Genomic DNA, 18,990 nt, shown 5'->3' with positions numbered 1-18,990 from the left:
AAAATGAAGTTTCATTCACATGCTATATGGTATCAAGCAAGGCTGGTGGCTTCCAGGAATTTGAAATTCACTTTCTACATTAAGTGAGCAACAATACTCAAAAACTACCTTATTGATCTAAAGTACTTGGGAATCTCATGAAAGGAACTTGAAAACTGCATCTTCTTTTGTTTGTTTCTCAGATCCAGTAAACTGATGCGAAGATTGCAGCATTATATGGGAAGTTAAGTAACTTCTGCAAACATGAAAGAATTTTAACTTAACCTATCCTGTAAAATTTTTCTCTTCAATAGTCAAAACAGGATATTATTCAATATGATGCTTTCTAGCTTACCTCTCAACTTCTAAGATAGCTTACCCTATAAATCAGATTAAAATTGCCTCATGAAATTCAATATTGTTTCATATGCTGCCATTAGTCTGTGAAACAGGCACTGGGATTGCATGCTCACATCAATGAGACATGCAGATTATCGCCAGAGTTTTGGGCAATGGTTTAGATGCTAGACAAAGAGAGACTGCTGTATCATCTGAAGACTTCTTTGTGTCCACCATGGCAAACAAATTAGGTGCCTAGGTAAACCTAGTTTCACGGTGCTGTATTGTCATATTACAAAGGATTCAAAGAATTCAACACAATTGGATAATTAGCTTTTTTATCACACATTTCCAGACTTCTGATTTATTTTTGCCTTTCCTGATAACCTCTATTTACAGGATATTGGCCAGAAAGAACTAGAATCAGTGAACAAGAATGAATGTGACCATTTTGTGAGACTGTTCTTGTAGCTGCCATTTTACCAACTGTTTGATAAACTGATTCTTGCTCAGGGTTAGTTTAATCAGAGCAATTGAAAATATGGACAAGGAGTTTCTGCTAATGATCTGCTGAATAAGGTTTAGGTTTACCCATTCTCAAGTAAGAAGCATTTTATTGTATAACATGACAGGTTTGCAGAGGTAATCTTGTCATCTGAGTTCTGTGTCTGGGTGACCGGTTTGACAGGTTTGAACCAATCAGAAATGAATAGAACAAAACAAGTCACCTAAGGCACAAAGTTGAAAGCCATGAAACAATACTGCTTGTACCCTGGGCTACGCCCAATGAGATTTGACACGGGTCAGTCAGATAACCTTGAGCCAACAAAACTGAAATATCAGAGATTGATCTGTACAAACACGAGAAAAACCGCAGATGCTGGCAATCTGAGCAACATGCACACGATGCTGGAGGAATTCAGCTAGCCAGGCAGCATCTATGGAAAAGGGAGTAAACAGTCGATGTTTTAGGGCGAGACCCTTCATCAGGCTGAGTTCCTCCAGCATTTTGTGTATGTTGCCAGAGATTGAGCTGTTAAGGAGTAGGAATGAAGGATTTTGGGAGCACAGCCAGTGACAACTCTCTGGAGACCAACTACTGTGGAGGTGGAGGACCCCATGTCAGACACATGAAGATCACAACGGACCGCAAGGAACACCTGGCCAGCATGGCGCTTTTTCCCTGGATATTACCTTTCCTTGGAGGGTTAGGGAAACGTTCTGGGTGTGTACACAGCTATTTAGTTGCGTAAATTCACTGCTTGTGAACTGAGTCAATAAAGGTACTTGTCAGTAAATACAGACCCTCTCTGTGCTTATCTGATTATTATTATTATTAAGGGGTAATCCTTGTAACAAGGGACACATTATATAGAACATAGAACATAGAATAGTACAGCACAGTACAGGCCCTTCGGCCCACAATGTTGTGCCAACCCTCAAACCCTGCCTCCCATATAAGCCCCCACCTTAGATTCCTCCATATACCTGTCTAGTAGTCTCTTAAACTTCACTAGTGTATCTGCCTCCACCACTGACTCAGGCAGTGCATTCCACGCACCAACCACTCTCTGAGTAAAAAACCTTCCTCTAATATCCCCCTTGAACTTCCCACCCCTTACCTTAAAGCCATGTCCTCTTGTATTGAGCAGTGGTGCCCTGGGGAAGAGGCGCTGGCTATCCACTCTATCTATTCCTCTTATTATCTTGTACACCTCTATCATGTCTTCTCTCATCCTCCTTCTCTCCAAAGAGTAAAGCCCTAGCTCCCTTAAACTCTGATCATAATGCATACTTTCTAAACCAGGCAGCATCCTGGTAAATCTCCTCTGTACCCTTTCCAATGCTTCCACATCCTTCCTATAGTGAGATGACCAGAACTGGACACAATACTCCAAGTGTGGCCTAAACAGAGTTTTACAGAGCTGCATCATTACATCGCGACTCTTAAATTCTATCCCTCGACTTATGAAAGCTAACACCCCATAAGCTTTCTTAACTACCCTATCCACCTGTGAGGCAACTTTCAGGGATCTGTGGACATGTACCCCGAGATCCCTCTGCTCCTCCACACTACCAAGTATCCTGCCATTTATTTTGTACTCTGCCTTGGAGTTTGTCCTTCCAAAGTGTACCACCTCACACTTCTCCGGGTTGAACTCCATCTGCCACTTCTCAGCCCACTTCTGCATCCTATCAATGTCTCTCTGCAATCTTTGACAATCCTCTACACTATCTACAACACCACCAACCTTTGTGTCGTCTGCAAACTTGCCAACCCACCCTTCTACCCCCACATCCAGGTCGTTAATAAAAATCACAAAAAGTAGAGGTCCCAGAACAGATCCTTGTGGGACACCACAAGTCACAATCCTCCAATCTGAATGTACTCCCTCCACCACCACCCTCTGCCTTCTGCAGGCAAGCCAATTCTGAATCCACCTGGCCAAACTTCCCTGGATCCCATGCCTTCTAACTTTCTGAATAAGCCTACCGTGTGGAACCTTGTCAAATGCCTTACTAAAATCCATACAGGTCACATCCACTGCACTACCCTCATCTATATGCCTGGTCACCTCCTCAAAGAACTCAATCAGGCTTGTTAGACATGATCTGCCCTTCACAAAGCCATGCTGACTGTCCCTGATCAGACCATGATTCTCTAAATGCCTATAGATCCTATCTCTAAGAATCTTTTCCAACAGCTTTCCCACCACAGACGTAAGGCTCACTGGTCTATAATTACCCGGACTATCCCTACTACCTTTTTTGAATAAGAGAACCACACTCGCCTCCCTCCAATCCTCCGGTACCATTCCCGTGGACAACAAGGACATAAAGATCCTAGCCAGAGGCTCAGCAATCTCTTCTCTCGCCTCGTGGAGCAGCCTGGGGAATATTCCATCAGGCCCCGGGGACTTATCTGTCCTAATGTATTTTAACAACTCCAACACCTCCTCTCCCTTAATATCAGCATGCTCCAGAACATCAACCTCACTCATATTGTCCTCACCATCATCAAGTTCCCTCTCATTGGTGAATACCGAAGAGAAGTATTCATTGAGGACCTCGCTCACTTCCACAGCCTCCAGGCACATCTTCCCACCTTTATCTCTAATCGGTCCTACCTTCACTCCTGTCATCCTTTTTTTCTTCACATAATTGAAGAATGCTTTGGGGTTTTCCTTTACCCTACTCACCAAGGCCTTTTCATGCCCCCTTCTTGCTCTTCTCAGCCCCTTCTTAAGCTCCTTTCTTGCTTCCCTATATTCCTCAATAGACCCAGCTGATCCTTGCTTCCTAAAGCTCATGTATGCTGCCTTCTTCCTCCTAACTAGATTTTCCACCTCACTTGTCACCCATGGTTCCTTCACCCTACCATTCTTTATCTTCCTCACCGGGACAAATTTATCCCTAACATCCTGCAAGAGATCTCTAAACATCGACCACATGTCCATAGTACATTTCCCTGCAAAAACATCATCCCAATTCACACCCGCAAGTTCTAGCCTTATAGCCTCATAATTTGCCTTTCCCCAATTAAAAATTTTCCTGTCCTCTTTGATTCTATCCTTTTCCATGATAATTATAAAGGCCAGGGAGCGGCGGTCACTGTCCCCCAGATGCTCACCCACTGAGAGATCTGTGACCTGACCCGGTTCATTACCTAGTACTAGATCTAGTATGGCATTCTCCCTGGTCGGCCTGTCCACATACTGTGACAGGAATCCATCCTGGACACCTTAACAAATTCTGCCCCATCTAAACCCTTGGAACTAATCAGGTGCTAATCAATATTAGGGAAGTTAAAGTCACCCATGATAACAACCCTGTTATTTTTGCACCTTTCCAAAATTTGCCTCCCAATCTGCTCCTCTGTATCTCTGCTGCTACCAGCGGGCCTATAGAATACCCCCAGTAGAGTAACTGCTCCCTTCCTGTTCCTGACTTCCACCCATATTGACTCAAAAGAGGATCCTGCTACATTACCCACCCTTTCTGTAGCTGTAATAGTATCCCTGACCAGTAATGCCACCCCTCCTCCCCTTTTTCCGCCCTCTCTATCCCTCTTAAAGCACTGAAATCCAGGAATATTGAGAATCCATTCCTGCTCTGGTGCCAGCCAAGTCTCTGTAATGGCCACTACATCATAATTCCATGTATGTACCCAAGCTCTCAGTTCACCACCTTTGTTCCTGATGCTTCTTGCATTGAGGTACACACATTTCAGCCCTTCTACCTTACTGTCTCTACACCGTTTATTCTGCTTCTCTTTCCGCAAAGCCTCTCTGTATGTTAGATCTGGCTTTACTCCATGCACCTCTTTCACTGCTCTATCGCTCTATATTTTTTGTTATTCATTAGCCTCTATCATTCTTATTCAGATGGCTCCCACTCCACTTTAGTCATCAATTTCTTTTGCCTTAATACTGACCATTCCTTTTCCTTCACTACTACTCCTTCATTCCTGAGACTCTTTCCATATCTCTGATGAGAGGCTTGAAATGCTTCCTCTGTCTAATTTGCTGATTTCTTCCAGGATGTTTTGTTCTTTATGGTTCAAATCTCCACTATAGTGTGCTCCAGAGAGGTGTACAAGTATGCCAATGATGACCAATTGATCTTAAATAGGAATGTGCAAATAACAGAATGAGAGGTGTGAGATCACAATGCAGTTTATCTTACACTGTAAGAGGGGCACCTCATACAGTCCCCGTTTTCTGCATAGGTCATCTCCAGGTAACAGAACAAACACCCGACTTATGTACATATGAACAAGCATTTGGGAGATAAGCAGAATGGATTTGCTGGCTTCTGGGGGCTGCAGGCATCTTCTGTCAGCTGGGAACACATTGGGGACTTTCCACATGCTTTCTCTCCCCATGACCATCTAACCATGCTCTCGACCATAACAACCTGGATCTGGATTAATCTGGACAGAGCTGGGAACTGAGAGCAGACTCACTTACTTACTCTGAGTCAGTGAACCTGGATGGTCACTGCTCTTCCACTCCTATTTGTTCTCCAGTCACAGCTGTTTCTGCGATCTTCTCCAACATAATGCTATTGTTCATTTCCAACTTATGAACAAATTGTGTTATGAACAATTCTCAGCCACATAACTCTGTCATAACCTGAAGGGTGCATATACTAGCAAAGTTGGCCATGTTACCAAAAGTGCCCATAAACCCTTAGCAATCCTTGACAGTATTAGTACTTAACGACAACATATCCAACTTCACACACATTAGGATAGGAATAATTATATGGAGTAAGAGTAGGAGCAGGGTTGATCTTTGAGTAGCAGGTGCAGTACCTGTAAATATTCTCAGTCTTGCTGGTTCCCAACAAAGCAAAGGTGCAGCACAGAAGCAAAAGAGCATCAACAATAGGCCATTCAGTTCATTCATAGAACAGAGAAAATCTACAGCACATTACAGTCCCTTCAGCCCACCATGTAACCTACTCTAGAAGTTGCCTGGAATTTCCCTACTGCATAGCCCTCTTTTTTGCTAAGCTCCATGTACCTATCTAAGAGTCACTTATGTTATCTGTCCCATGAGTATCTTGTGAGCATGATGTACTTGTCGTGATAGTGGGGTGGGGTGATGTGATGTTACGTGATGGCATGTTCCAATCGGTATAAAAGGGGAGACTGCAGTTTGTTGAGGGGTTGTTTTTGTTGGGGAGTCACAGTCAGTGGTTACGTAATCGTAGAAAGAGAGAGAGAGAGAGAGAGACACACACACCAAATAGTTGGGTAGAACTCAATGGCGTTCTGTGTGCCTTGAATGTGATTGACGTTTGGTATGGTCCATATGGGTATTGTGACATACATTTATGTTTAACCCCTGCGTGGTCTCGGGTGTTGTGTGGTGACCACTCCGGCGAAAGGTCAGTTACTGTGAGAAATCTTTATTTTCATGATCTCTTCGGACAAGGCATTTCTCAGCTGGGATCTGCATCAGCAGTTACGTCTTCAAGAATTGCTTCATCGCTGGTTCGGGAAGTCCCTCTTCTCACTTATTTCAGGAATCACTTGGACTTCTTAAACTACCACTTTAAGACCGTGCTTAAGTAAGATCTGTTAAGAATTATCTTTAAGTTCGACTGTTTGATAACTATAGATGCTAACACTGTTAACTTCTATTTCAGTTGGTCATTTGTTTACTTTTCTATGTTTTTGAGTAGAGGTTAATAAATTTTGTTGTTTATTTATAAAGCCTCGACTCAATTTCATATCTATTGCTGCTGGTGTGTAACACTTAAAAGAGAAGAATTGATAATATTAATTACTACAATCAGTTCATTACTGCTCAACATGGAGAAGTACCGTTCAGAATGGTACTTTATACCTCAAGGTCATGCATTTGGGGCAGACAGGTTCTAAATGAACCATGAGAGGTGCGAATCACCTAACCAAATATCCATCTACCGGCCTATCAACCAGCAAGTGCCCACTTCTGAGAAAGATTTCTCTTATAATAATGACTTCCTTAGCCACATAGGTATCCACAAAACTAGGGTGGAAGTAAGTCACCCTTTATTTCAAGAGATGGCCTATGAAGTAATGGTGGCTAACTCTAGAAGCAATGCCACAATCACAGCTCACCATTGGTCAGTTATTCAACAAATATCACCAGTGCAATCTGTGTCCCTAGGTTTTAGTGCTTGCAGGTAGATTTGTGACATTGTGGTGGAGAAGTTACAGTTGTACCATTTTCTGATTCATTCAAAATTCTGTGCCAGGACAGTCATTGCTCAGCAAGAACCTCCTAACAAGACCAGGTGAAAATTGAGAATACAGTGAATTCTGGTTAATTGGATTATTGGTTAATAAGGACAGCCACTTATTTGGGACAACTCTTAAAGAACAAAAACAAATCAAGAAAATAGCCGGGATTCCTTTCATTGAATTGGAGCACTATGCCATTTAATTGACATAGGAGAATGTTGCTGAACAATTTCTAACTAGCATCTGTCGTGTGTGCTTCTGTGGCTATTAGACACTACACGGTGCTTAGAGTGAACAGCTTTTAAATAACATTACTGTTCAAAAATCAGTGATTTCTGTTACTGATAGATGGCGAGAAATAAGCAATAAGACAATTCAGAACTCTTTTGCTCACTGTAGTTTCAAGCATTCAGGCTTCGAAATGCCACAAACAGCCAGAAGTAAAGCCAGTAGTATTGGTGGTGTTCTAATTTGTTCTGTATTTCATTTAAGTAAATAATTTGTTATTCAGATGAACAATAGTTTGTCTTTTTATACCTATTTAACTATTTCCATGAAACTTCAGCTAATTCGGGCAGTGACTTAATTGAGCCAAAATGTACTGGTTCCGATTGTCCCAATTAACTGGAATCCACTGTATATCCTCAAAATAAATTTAGTGAGGAACAGATTTTATTGTACAACTTCACTAAAGGAAGGATGTGGAGAAGGCGCAGAAGAATATTTACAGGATATTGTCTGGCTGAATTACATTAACCATCAGGAGAGGTCAGACAAATATAGAATGTTTTTTCTTGGGAGTATTTGGAGTAGAAGCATTTAAGATTGTGAAAGGCAATGAAGAAATGTTAAATGCTAGAAGGCATAGATTGAAGGTGAGAAGGGAAAATTTAAAAAAAAATGCAAAGCATGTTGTTTTAAGAATTGTAGTTGCCCGGAACAGTGACAGTAGAAACAGATACATTAGCAACATTAACAGGCATTTAAACAGACCCGACACAGGGAGGGAATAGAGAAATACGGACTATGTGTTGGCAGATGAGATGAGTTAGAATGACATCACAGTCAGTGCCGATATGGTGGGTAAAATTGCTTGTTGCTGTGCTGTTCTATCCATGTTGATAGAATTTAATAACCAAGTGACTGACATGCTTCATGCACAAAAACTCTCATGAAGGATCACTAACAAGGGTTCAGATTTTGAAATCTGTTGAAACATCTGTTTAAGTTAAATTGAACAATTACTGAAGAAGCTCGTTAAAAACAATGGCCATGACAACATGGCAACACGTTCACGAGATGAAAAGAGTAACAACCTTTCAGTTAGAAATCTGTCAAGAATTAATACATATTACATTTTTATAAAAATATAAACAATTTATGGAATAATTGTGCATAAATCAAAAAATGCTTACAAATTGTTCTAATATCTGAATAAAAATTCCTTCATTAACAACTACCATCAAACTCATATTTTTGATCATGTTGTCAACTTCAAACTAATGTCCTCTTTTTCAGCTTGGCATTTTCAGCTTTAGAATGTTTTAAGTTTAGTTTTTACATGAAAGATGTAACAATAAAGTATAACTTCTAGATTTGATCTCTCTAACTTCTCTCATTCAGAATATTTTCCTGGTTGGAACCATAAAATGGCTTCCAAATTAGATACCTGCACTCATTAATGTGAGCAATCAGAAATAAACTTTGAACATTATTTTTTACAGGCAACTTTAAATTCCCTTTACCTTATTCGAGGTTTTCACACCAATAAAAGTTTGGCTTAGAGGCACTGGTCGAAATCGTCCGTCGAAGAAAAATAGTCCAATGAATGGATTAACATGGAGAAAATTTGCCACATCAAGATAATTGGGAAGTGTAGCTGATAAACCAAGAATTCTGATCATACTTTGTGTAGATTCAACCTTGAAAAAAAATAGAAAAACAATGACAGTTTTCAAACAATGCTAATCGGTGCCTATTTCCAAGGTATATAACACCTATGTTCATAACACCTTTTGAGGCACTTTAAATTTATCTTTAATGCATTTGTGGGTAACTTTATAGATAAAATTAGTCTTCACATAATAGCTCTGTGCTCCCCTGTAAATGTACAAATGTGTAAATAGGTCACAATTATGTAAAATGATGCATGGCTGTAAATGGTTTAAATATTATTATAACTTATATCAGTGTTCATGGGCCTGCAATCAAGAATTCAAAGATGACTCTCTTTAAATGTAACAAAGCTCATCTTGGAAAAACAATTGGCAAATGCAGATTTACTGTATATTCCATTGAATTATCAAGTACCCTGCCCTGAGGAACCAGAACAAAGAAATCATTCGATTCCCACTCTGTTCAGGTTAAAGAATACCAATTATTTTGTTAGCCAGTTATTTGGAATTGCTGATTTCATTTTCAGAGAAGCTTTATTTATAAATCTCTAATGCATAATACCGTTAAATGCAATAAATCAATGCATTACATTTATAAAACAAGCTTCAAAACAAGAAATCAATTTCACCTCGGTTATTTTATTGAAAGGACACACAGACAATCCTGTTCCTTAGTATTTAATTATAACTGCATAGAAAACACTTAAGAAGCTTCAATGCACAAGATAAGCAACCAGATTGACAATAATTAAGTCAAACTATTGTTAATTAATCGATTGTATATGTTTATTAAATGCATTTAACCACCATGCAGAATATTCCTTAACTCTCGCACGATCTCAGTGATAGGAGCACATACTCACCACAGTTTTACCAATTTGCTTTTGAAATTAAAGTTTCAGTTATCACGACTTATATTCCAATATCTTGACTGAGCTTCCACTTTACCCCTTCCAGTACTTTGTTGTGCATATCCTAAATCACAACTTTGACAAACTGAACAATACCCAAACGTCTCTAAAAATATTCACCTGAAAGCCTGCAGTGACCTCATCTTTTCACTACTTCTGTAAACTTAGAATCTTTGAAACACACTCTGTTCTTCCAAATCCAGCATCATTACACTCAGTAGCCACTTTATCAGGTACCTCCTGTACTTAATCAAGTGGCCATTGATTGTATGTTTATGGTCTTCTGTGTTGGCATGTAGCCAAGTGGTTAAGGCGTCAGTCTAGTGATCTGAAGGTCACTAGTTCGAGCCTCAGCTGAGGCAGCGTGTTGTGTCTTTGAGCAAGGCACTTAACCACACATTGCTCTGCGACGACACCGGTGCCAAGCTGTATCGGCTCTCGTGCCCTTCCCTTGGACAACACTGGTGGCGTGGAGAGGGGAGACTTGCAGCATGGGCAACTGCTGGTCTTCCATACAACCTTGCCCAGGCATGCGCCATGGAAACCTTCCAAGGCGTAAATCCATGGTCTCACGAGACTAACGGATGCCTATTTTTCTTTTTAAATCTTTTTATTGAATAAGTATACAAAAAGGTAAGCCATATAGGCACTAATATACTGTTAGAATATAATAAAATTACAGGAAATATTAATACAGAAAAAAAAGTTATACAATGTAATTTAAACATAACATACTAAGGTAACATAATAGTATACTAATTTTTATATATATATATATATCAATAGAGAAAAGGAAAAAAAAAACCCAAAAAAAAACCCACCGTGCAACTAACTAAAAGCAAAGCAAAGCAATGGGCTAACTTGGAACCAAGTAGAGTTAAAGAACTTAAAATTTTGTTCCAAAATCTTTTTTTGACAAAGTTGACTCTAAAATTTCTTCATTTATTTGGCAAAATAAAAACCCGAGACTGGGTAAAATACCTTTACAGAAAGCTAAGAGAGATGGAGGCTTAGCATTACCTAACTTTAGATTTTATTATTGGGCAATTAATATTCGACATATGAAATTCTGGTTACTGGACCAGGATATACTATCCATTCCTAAATGGGTAGCATTGGAATTACAATCTGTTCAGGGTTTTACACTTGGCTCTGTTTTAGGTTCCTCTCTTCCTTTTGATTTGAAACGCCTTAAACAGGTGTCTAACCCGATAGTTAAATATACCTTGCGTATTTGGTTTCAATTCAGAAAATTTTTTGATCTTAATCAATTTGGGTTAGCGATTCCTATTTTAGGTAACATAGTTTTTCCTCCCTCTTTTACGGGTCGTGCTTTTCAAACTTGGAAGACTAAGGGTATTTCACGGTTTTCGGATTTATTTTTAGATGGTTTCCTTATGTCTTTTGAACAATTATCTAATAAATATAACTTATCAAGAATACATTTTTTTAGATATCTACAAGTTAGAAATTTCCTAAGTACTATACTTTCTTCCTTTCCAATGATTCCTCCTACATACATTTTAGATACTATAATCAACCTTAATCCATGTCAGAAAGGTGCATCGGCTATGATTTATAATATTAATATGAAACTTAGGAAAGCTCCATTTGATAAGATTAGGGTAGATTGGGAACAGGAATTGGGGTTTACCATTTCCGTGGATGACTGGGAGCAGATTTTACAATTAGTCAATACTTCCTCTATCTGTGCTAAACATTCCCTAATTCAATTTAAAGTTGTTCAATACCTTTGAGATAATATTAAAAATGTCTCTCCAAAAAGTTTCCAGAGTAGGACAAGACCAAAACATATGAGTTAAAGAGGCTATCTGCCCCGGACATCTATCACAAAAAGGATTAATATAAGAATAAAAGCGAGCTAATTTATCTTTGGACGTATGTGCTCTATGAACAACTTTAAATTGAATTAGGGAATGTTTAGCACAGATAGAGGAAGTATTGACTAATTGTAGAATCTGTCACCAATCATCCACGGAAATGATAGACCCCAATTCCTGTTCCCAATCTACCCTAATCTTATCAAATGGAGCTTTCCTAAGTTTCATAATAATATTATAAATCATAGCCAATGCACCTTTCTGACATGGATTAAGGTCAATTATAGTATCTAAAATGTATGTAGGAGGAAGCATTGGAAAAGAAGAAAGTATAGTACTTAGGAAATTTCTAACTTGTAGATATCTAAAAAAATGTATTCTTGATAAATTATATTTATTAGATAATTGTTCAAAAGACATAAAGGAACCATCTAAAAATAAATCCAAAAACCGTGAAATACCCTTAGTCTTCCAAATTTGAAAAGCACGATCCGTAAAGGAGGGAGGAAAAAATATGTTACCTAAAATAGGAATTGCTAGCCCAAATTGGTTAAGATCAAAAAATTTTCAGAATTGAAACCAAATACGTAAGGTATATTTAACTATCGGGTTAGATACCTGTTTGAGGCGTTTCAAATCAAAAGGAAGAGGGGAACCTAAAATAGAGCCAAGTGTATAGCCCTGAACAGATTGTAATTCCAATGCTACCCATTTAGGAATGGATAGTATATCCTGGTCAAGTAACCAAAATTTCATATGTCGAATATTAATTGCCCAATAATAGAATCTAAAGTTAGGCAATGCTAAACATCCATCTCTCTTGGCTTACTGTAAATGTATTTTACCCAGTCTCGGGTTTTTATTTTGCCAAATAAATGAAGAAATTTTTGAGTCAACTTTATCAAAAAAAGATTTTGGAACAAAAATCGGTAATGCCTGAAATATATATAGAAATTTTGGCAGAAAAAACATCTTAACTGCATTAATACGACCAATCAAAGTTAAATATAAAGGAAACCATTTAGATGAAAGTTGAATAATATGGTCAATTAAGGGTAAAAAGTTAATCTTAAATAAACCTTTGTATTTACAAGTAATTTTAATCCCAAGATATGAAAAATAATTATTAATCAATTTAAACGGAAAGTTATGATATAAGGGAAGTTGTTTATTAATCGGGAAAAGTTCACTCTTACTAAGATTTAATTTATAACCTGAAAAGAGACTAAATTGTGCTAATAACTCTAAAACAGCAGGGATGGATTTTTGAGGATTAGAAATATATAAAAGTAAGTCATCAGCATAGAGTGATATTTTATGGGACTTTAAACCCTGAGTTATCCCAGTAATATTTGGAGATTCTCGAATGGCAATTGCAAGACGTTCTAATGCAATATCAAATAATAAAGGACTAAGAGGACAACCTTGTCGAGTACCTCCAGAAAGAGGGAAAAAAGGTGAGCTTAGAGAGTTAGTACGGACCGAGGCCACAGGAGAATGATATAACAGTTTGATCCAGGATATAAATTTCGAGCTAAAATTAAACATTTCAAGCACCTTAAATAAGTAAGGCCATTCTACTCTGTCAAAAGCTATCTCAGCATCTAAAGAGATAACACACTCAGGGACATTTTGTGAGGGGGTATAAACAATATTTAACAGTGTGCGAATGTTATAAAAAGAGTAACGACCTTTAATAAAACCTGTTTGGTCTTCCGAAATAATAAAAGGAAGTACTTTTTCTAATCTGTTTGCTAATAACTTAGAAAAAATTTTAGAATCAACATTTAATAAAGATATTGGTCTATAGGATGCACATTGAGCAGGATCTTTATCCTTCTTTAATATTAGAGAGATTGACGCTCTATTGAAAGATTCGGGAAGTTTACCAAGTTTTAATGAAGCCTCGAAAACCCTACAGAACCAAGGGATTAATAAAGGTGCAAAACACTTATAAAATTCTACGGTAAACCCATCAAGGCCAGGAGCTTTCCTCAAGTTCATAGAGGAAATAACATTCTTAATCTCATCAGTGGTAATGGGATCTAGCATAGAAGACATATCCTGTGAAATCTCAGGGAAATCTAGGTTATCTAAAAAATCATTGATATATTTAGAGTCTCGAGGAGACTCTGATTGATATAAGGAAGAATAAAAATCAAAGGTTTGATTAATCCCCACATGATCAAGTATCAGTCAGTCATTTTGATTATAAATCTGATTAATTTGAGATTTAGCATAATTAGACTTCAATTGGTTAGCCAACAGTTTGCCAATTTTGTCACTGTGTACATAAAATTCACTTCTTGTTTTCTTTAATTGGTTTACAATCGAGGACGAAAGTAATAAACTGTGTTCCATTTGAAGTTCAGTTCTTTGTTTATATAACTCCTCAGAGGGAGCTGTAACATATTTCTTATCAATTTCCTTAATCTTGTCCACAATTACCAACTCCTCCTGCTTCAGCTTCTTCCTCAAAGCAGCAGAATATGAAATAATCTGACCACAAATATAAGCTTTAAAAGTATCCCAAAGAATGTTCACAGAAATATCCTCTGTAGTTGATTATAAAAAAAAATCAATCTGTTCATTCATAAAGTTAACAAAGTCCGAATCCTGAAGCAACAGCGAATTAAAACGGCATTGTCTATTGTGTATTGGCCTGAATTTTAATAGAAAGCTTAAGTGGAGCATGATCCGAAATGGTTATAGAGTCATAATCACATTTAATCACTGAAGAAATAAGACAAGAGTCAATAAAGAAATAATCAATTCTTGAATAGGAATGGTGAACATGTGAAAAAAAAGAAAAATCTTTTTCCTGAGGATGCAAAAAACGCCAAATGTCCGTCGACCCAGAATCAGAGAGGAATGAATTAATCAAAGTTGCAGATTTATTAGGTAAGGTCCGTAGAGGAGTCGAACGGTCCAAAGCTGGAGATAAACTGGTATTAAGATCTCCGCCCCAGATCAATGAAAACTCATTGAAATTCGGAAACTGATTGAATAATGATTTATAAAATTCCAGACAGTTCATATTGGGAGCATAAACATTAAGCAAAACTACCTTTTTATTAAATAGTAGACCACTAACCAGTAGAAATCTACCATTCGGATCAGAGATAATATCATGTTGTATAAAAGTAACTGAGTAGTCTATAAAAATAGAGACGCCCTGAATCTTAGCATTAGAGTTTGAATGAAACTGTTGTTCCTTCCAGAATTTAAAAAAATGTAGTCTGTCCCCCCTCCGCACATGGGTCTCTTGTAAAAATAAAATTTGTGCTTTAAGTCTCCGGAACACTTTAAAAACTTTTTTCCTTTTAATAGGATGGTTAAGACCATTAGTATTCCAGGAGACAAAATTAATAATAGACTCCATAAATCCTAAAGTCAACCCGCAACAAGGAGGATTGACAATAGGCTCGACCCACGAACCCGGAAAGGGAACAGAACATACAAGAGATACCGGGAAGGAGAACGCAACCAATACTTCAATAGTATACATAGCCCAAGAAGAAAAAAACTAAAATGTGAAGCCCCTCCCAGCACCCCCCACCCCATGACCCCAAGGCTAAATCTAACACAGACCAGCCAGAAAGAAGCAAGCACTAAAACTACCCCCATGACTTCCGATAGACGCTCCCTAAAAAAAGTGTAAATATAAAAAAGATCAGCTAGTTATAAAGCAGTAAAAGAATAAAAAAAGTAAATGAATTAAAACAAACACTTAATATAACAGAGAAAAAGCCAGAAAATATAAAAAAAACCGCAACAAACCCCAGACCCTATGAATAAACAAAAAAAGAAATGAAATTATTAACATAAACTAGTTATGAAAACCTACAAAAAAAGATTTAAAAACTACAAAATTTAAGGCCTCAAAGGAAATATGTAGAATGACACTGAGGGAATAACCACCCAGAATCCCCTGGGAAAAAGAAAGGAATGACGCAGATAGAAAGAAAGTTTAGCAACCATATTAATTAATCAAAAATAAATTTTTCTGCCCATATAAGGCAAAAAAAATTAAGGCCAACAGATTCACAACCTCCGATCAAACGGAGATAGTTAAAAATTACGATTAAGATGTTGAAGGTGAAAATTGATCCAGATAACTCTGGGCATCTGATGGAGATTCAAAAAAACGAAGGGCTCCATCCAACGTACGAATCCTTAGACGTGCTGGGTAAAGCAGCGCTGGTTTTAAATCCATCTTGTAGAGTTCCGATATGACAGATCTGTAACGAACCCGCTGATCCCGAATTGGTTTGCTGAAATCCTCCACGAATCAGAACTTAAAATCCAAAAAATCAATGTAACCTTTAGATCGAACGAATCGAAACAGTTTCTCCTGGTCTTGAAAGTAATGAAAACGTAAGATGACATGTCGAGGTTTATCTGACTTAGACGAGTATGATGGAACTCTATGAACACGATCCAGTAACGGTGGTTGGTCAGGAAATACAGTAGGAAATGCATCTTTTAGAAGTTGAGAAAAATACTTCATAAGGTTATCAGATTCAACAGCTTCACGCACCCTGATCATTCGAAGATTCTGCCGTCGCATTCTGGATTCTAAGTCAGAGTTTTTGAAGGTCAGAAAGTCAAGTTTCTTTTTCATTACTTTAATTGTTTCTTCGATTTTCTCCATCTTGAGTTCATTTTGTTGTGTGGATTTTTGAAGATCAGATATAGCCGACTGATGTTCCGTAATGATGTTCCACCCCCCCACTCCTTGTCTTTCTTCCCGGACCTCCTGTCCCATGATCCTCTTGTATCCCCTTTTGCCTATCACCTGTCCAGCTCTCGGCTCTATCCCTCCCCCTCCTGTCTTCTCCTATCATTTTGGATCTCCCCCTCCCCCTCCAACTTTCAAATCCCTTACTCACTCTTCCTTCAGTTAGTCCTGACGAAGGGTCTCGGCCTGAAACGTCGACTGCACCTCTTCCTACAGATGCTGCTTGGCCTGCTGCGTTCACCAGCAACTTTGATGTATGTTGATGTTCCGTAATAGATGTTTGTATCTTATCGATTGAATCGGCAATTTTCTGGAAATTAATTGAAATTTCCGCACGAATCAGCTCCGTAATAGAGGTTGAAATTTCCCTTTGAATTAGATACGATATAGCTTTCAAAGTCACCGGTGGTTCAGTCGGAGGAAAATCGGTACCTTTCGGTCTAACCGGAGGTTTGCCGTCCTTCCCGTTTTTTCCATTCTTAGACATAGCAGACCTTAAAAGCATCCGATTATCAAAGAGCCCAATTTATTTCAAAATATTGTAAAAGTCGATGCCTTAATGGTTAATTAAAATATAGCTGATCATAAGAAGAAAAACTCAGAGGTAATGGAGCGAGTCAAGAACACGACTTCACTCCATGAGCTCTACCGCAAGTCCCACGGATGCCTATTTTTATGGTCTTCTGCTGCTGTCGCCCATCCACTTCACTGTTCAACATGCTGTTTATTCAGATATGCTCTTCTGCACACCACTGTTGCAACACATGGTTCTTTGAGTTGTTGTCATCTTCCTGTCAGCTTGAACTGGTCTAACCATTCTCCTTTGACCTCTCTCATTAACAAGGAATTTTCGCCCACAGGACTGACGCTTATTGGATATTTTTTTGTTTTTTTGCACCATTTTCTGTAAACTGTAGAGACTGTTGTGCATGAAAATCCCAGATCAGCAATTTCTGAGAAACTCAAACAACCCTGTCAGGCACCAATAATCATTCCATGGTCAAAGTCACTTAGATCACATTTCTTCCCTATTCTAAAATTTGGTCTGAACAATTGAATCTCTTGTTCATGTCTGCATGCTTTCGTGTATTGAGTTGCTGCCATGTGATCGACTGATTAAGATATTTGTATTAATGGGCAAGTAGACAGGTGGATAAAGTGGACGCTGAGTATATATTGACAACCACCACCAATGGCGGCTCGCCATTTGGTGTCTCGGTTCTTACCTGTCCAAATGCACCCTACTTCTCCAATTTCTCAAAACTTACTTATCAAGTTTTCAAGCTAGCACCTACTAATTATCCTCCTGAAGTAATTGTTTATGGTAAAGTTGTTGCATTAGAGGATACATTAAAACTATTACCACAACGGGTCCATAAATTAAAATTCTAATAGTTGATTTTGAAAACCTTTACATTTTATTAAGTATGCACTTCAATCAGTTCCTGATATTTTGCAAGCTACAAATGTATTCTAAAAATTACTAATGCAAAATAAATGGTACACAAAAATTAATTGTCATTTTGGCTTCTGTGTGCAGAACGAAGCACAAGGCAAAGCAAAAAATCAAATGATGCTATGTTACTCACAATAATCATTTACAATACATGTTGATCATTCACTGAGTAGAAACAACATATGAAGTTGTGATTTTGAATCCATTTTGAAGAATTCTTTTGAATTCATTTATATTGAAATACCAGCTTTTAATTTCTAGTGATTGCTGTTTGTTTCACAGAGAAAAAAAGAAAATAGAAGCAGAGTAATCATTAAGCTTTCCCCATCATTTAATATGACCATGACAGAACAATCCAGGCCTCAATTGTGTCAGTTCCCCATTGTCCTCAATTAATTAATCTTTCAAATACAGTGTTTTGAACAATTATTGAGCTCCCACAGCTATTTTGACATTTTACTGTCTCATTTTCAAAATTTAAAATATATTGGAGTAGGACTTTTTGAGCTAATCTACAAAACACTGAGCATCAAGTCAAATCAAAAGAAAAATTCCAAAACCTGTCAATAATTTACTAAAAATTAAAAAACAAAAATTTGAGGCTAAAAATGTAATCATTCACTTTGTAATTGCTACATTAACTTTCCTCAGGTGCAATATTATCTTCCTAACAACCTTATTTGGTAATGTAGGAAATTGGAGGATTACCTGCTTCCAATTGATGCAAAAGAATAAATGCCACCTCTCTCTGTAAGGTCCAACAGTATGGTAGATTTTCAACAGACCAAACCAAGATGAACACAAAAGAGCATTCAAGGCAGGTCAGGGAAATGATAATGGAGAAGCACAAATCTGTGGGAAGGGTACAAGATGATCTCAAAGGTACTGAACATACCTTAGAGTCTTAGTGCAGGAAAAATATGAAACCAGAGCTACACTGCCTAGGTCAAGCTGCCCCTTGAAACTTAATCACTGGAGAAGAATGGCACTTGTAAGAAAGACTACTGTGATGTCAACAGTCACTCTGAGTGAGCTGCAGAAGTCAGTGTCTGCAACTGAAGATGAAGTTCATCACTCCACAATCTCTAAGGC

General features: G+C 38.0%; 1 protein-coding gene across 1 annotated transcript in view; it reads right to left on the bottom strand.

Moving 5' to 3' along the window:
• Nucleotides 1–18,990, bottom strand: part of ascc3 (activating signal cointegrator 1 complex subunit 3) — a 399,975-nt gene that overhangs the window by 260,273 nt on the left and 120,712 nt on the right. The window contains exon 12 of the mRNA XM_063040308.1: nt 8,800–8,976. Coding sequence (XP_062896378.1) covers nt 8,800–8,976 — 177 coding nt within the window. The remainder of the gene's footprint in view (nt 1–8,799; nt 8,977–18,990) is intronic.

The sequence above is a fragment of the Mobula hypostoma genome, chromosome 2 (assembly GCF_963921235.1).
Source record: "Mobula hypostoma chromosome 2, sMobHyp1.1, whole genome shotgun sequence".
Classification (NCBI taxonomy): Eukaryota; Metazoa; Chordata; class Chondrichthyes; order Myliobatiformes; family Myliobatidae; genus Mobula; species Mobula hypostoma.
The sequence above is the reverse complement of the archived record's forward strand: the minus strand, read 5'-3'. Positions and strand labels throughout refer to the sequence as shown.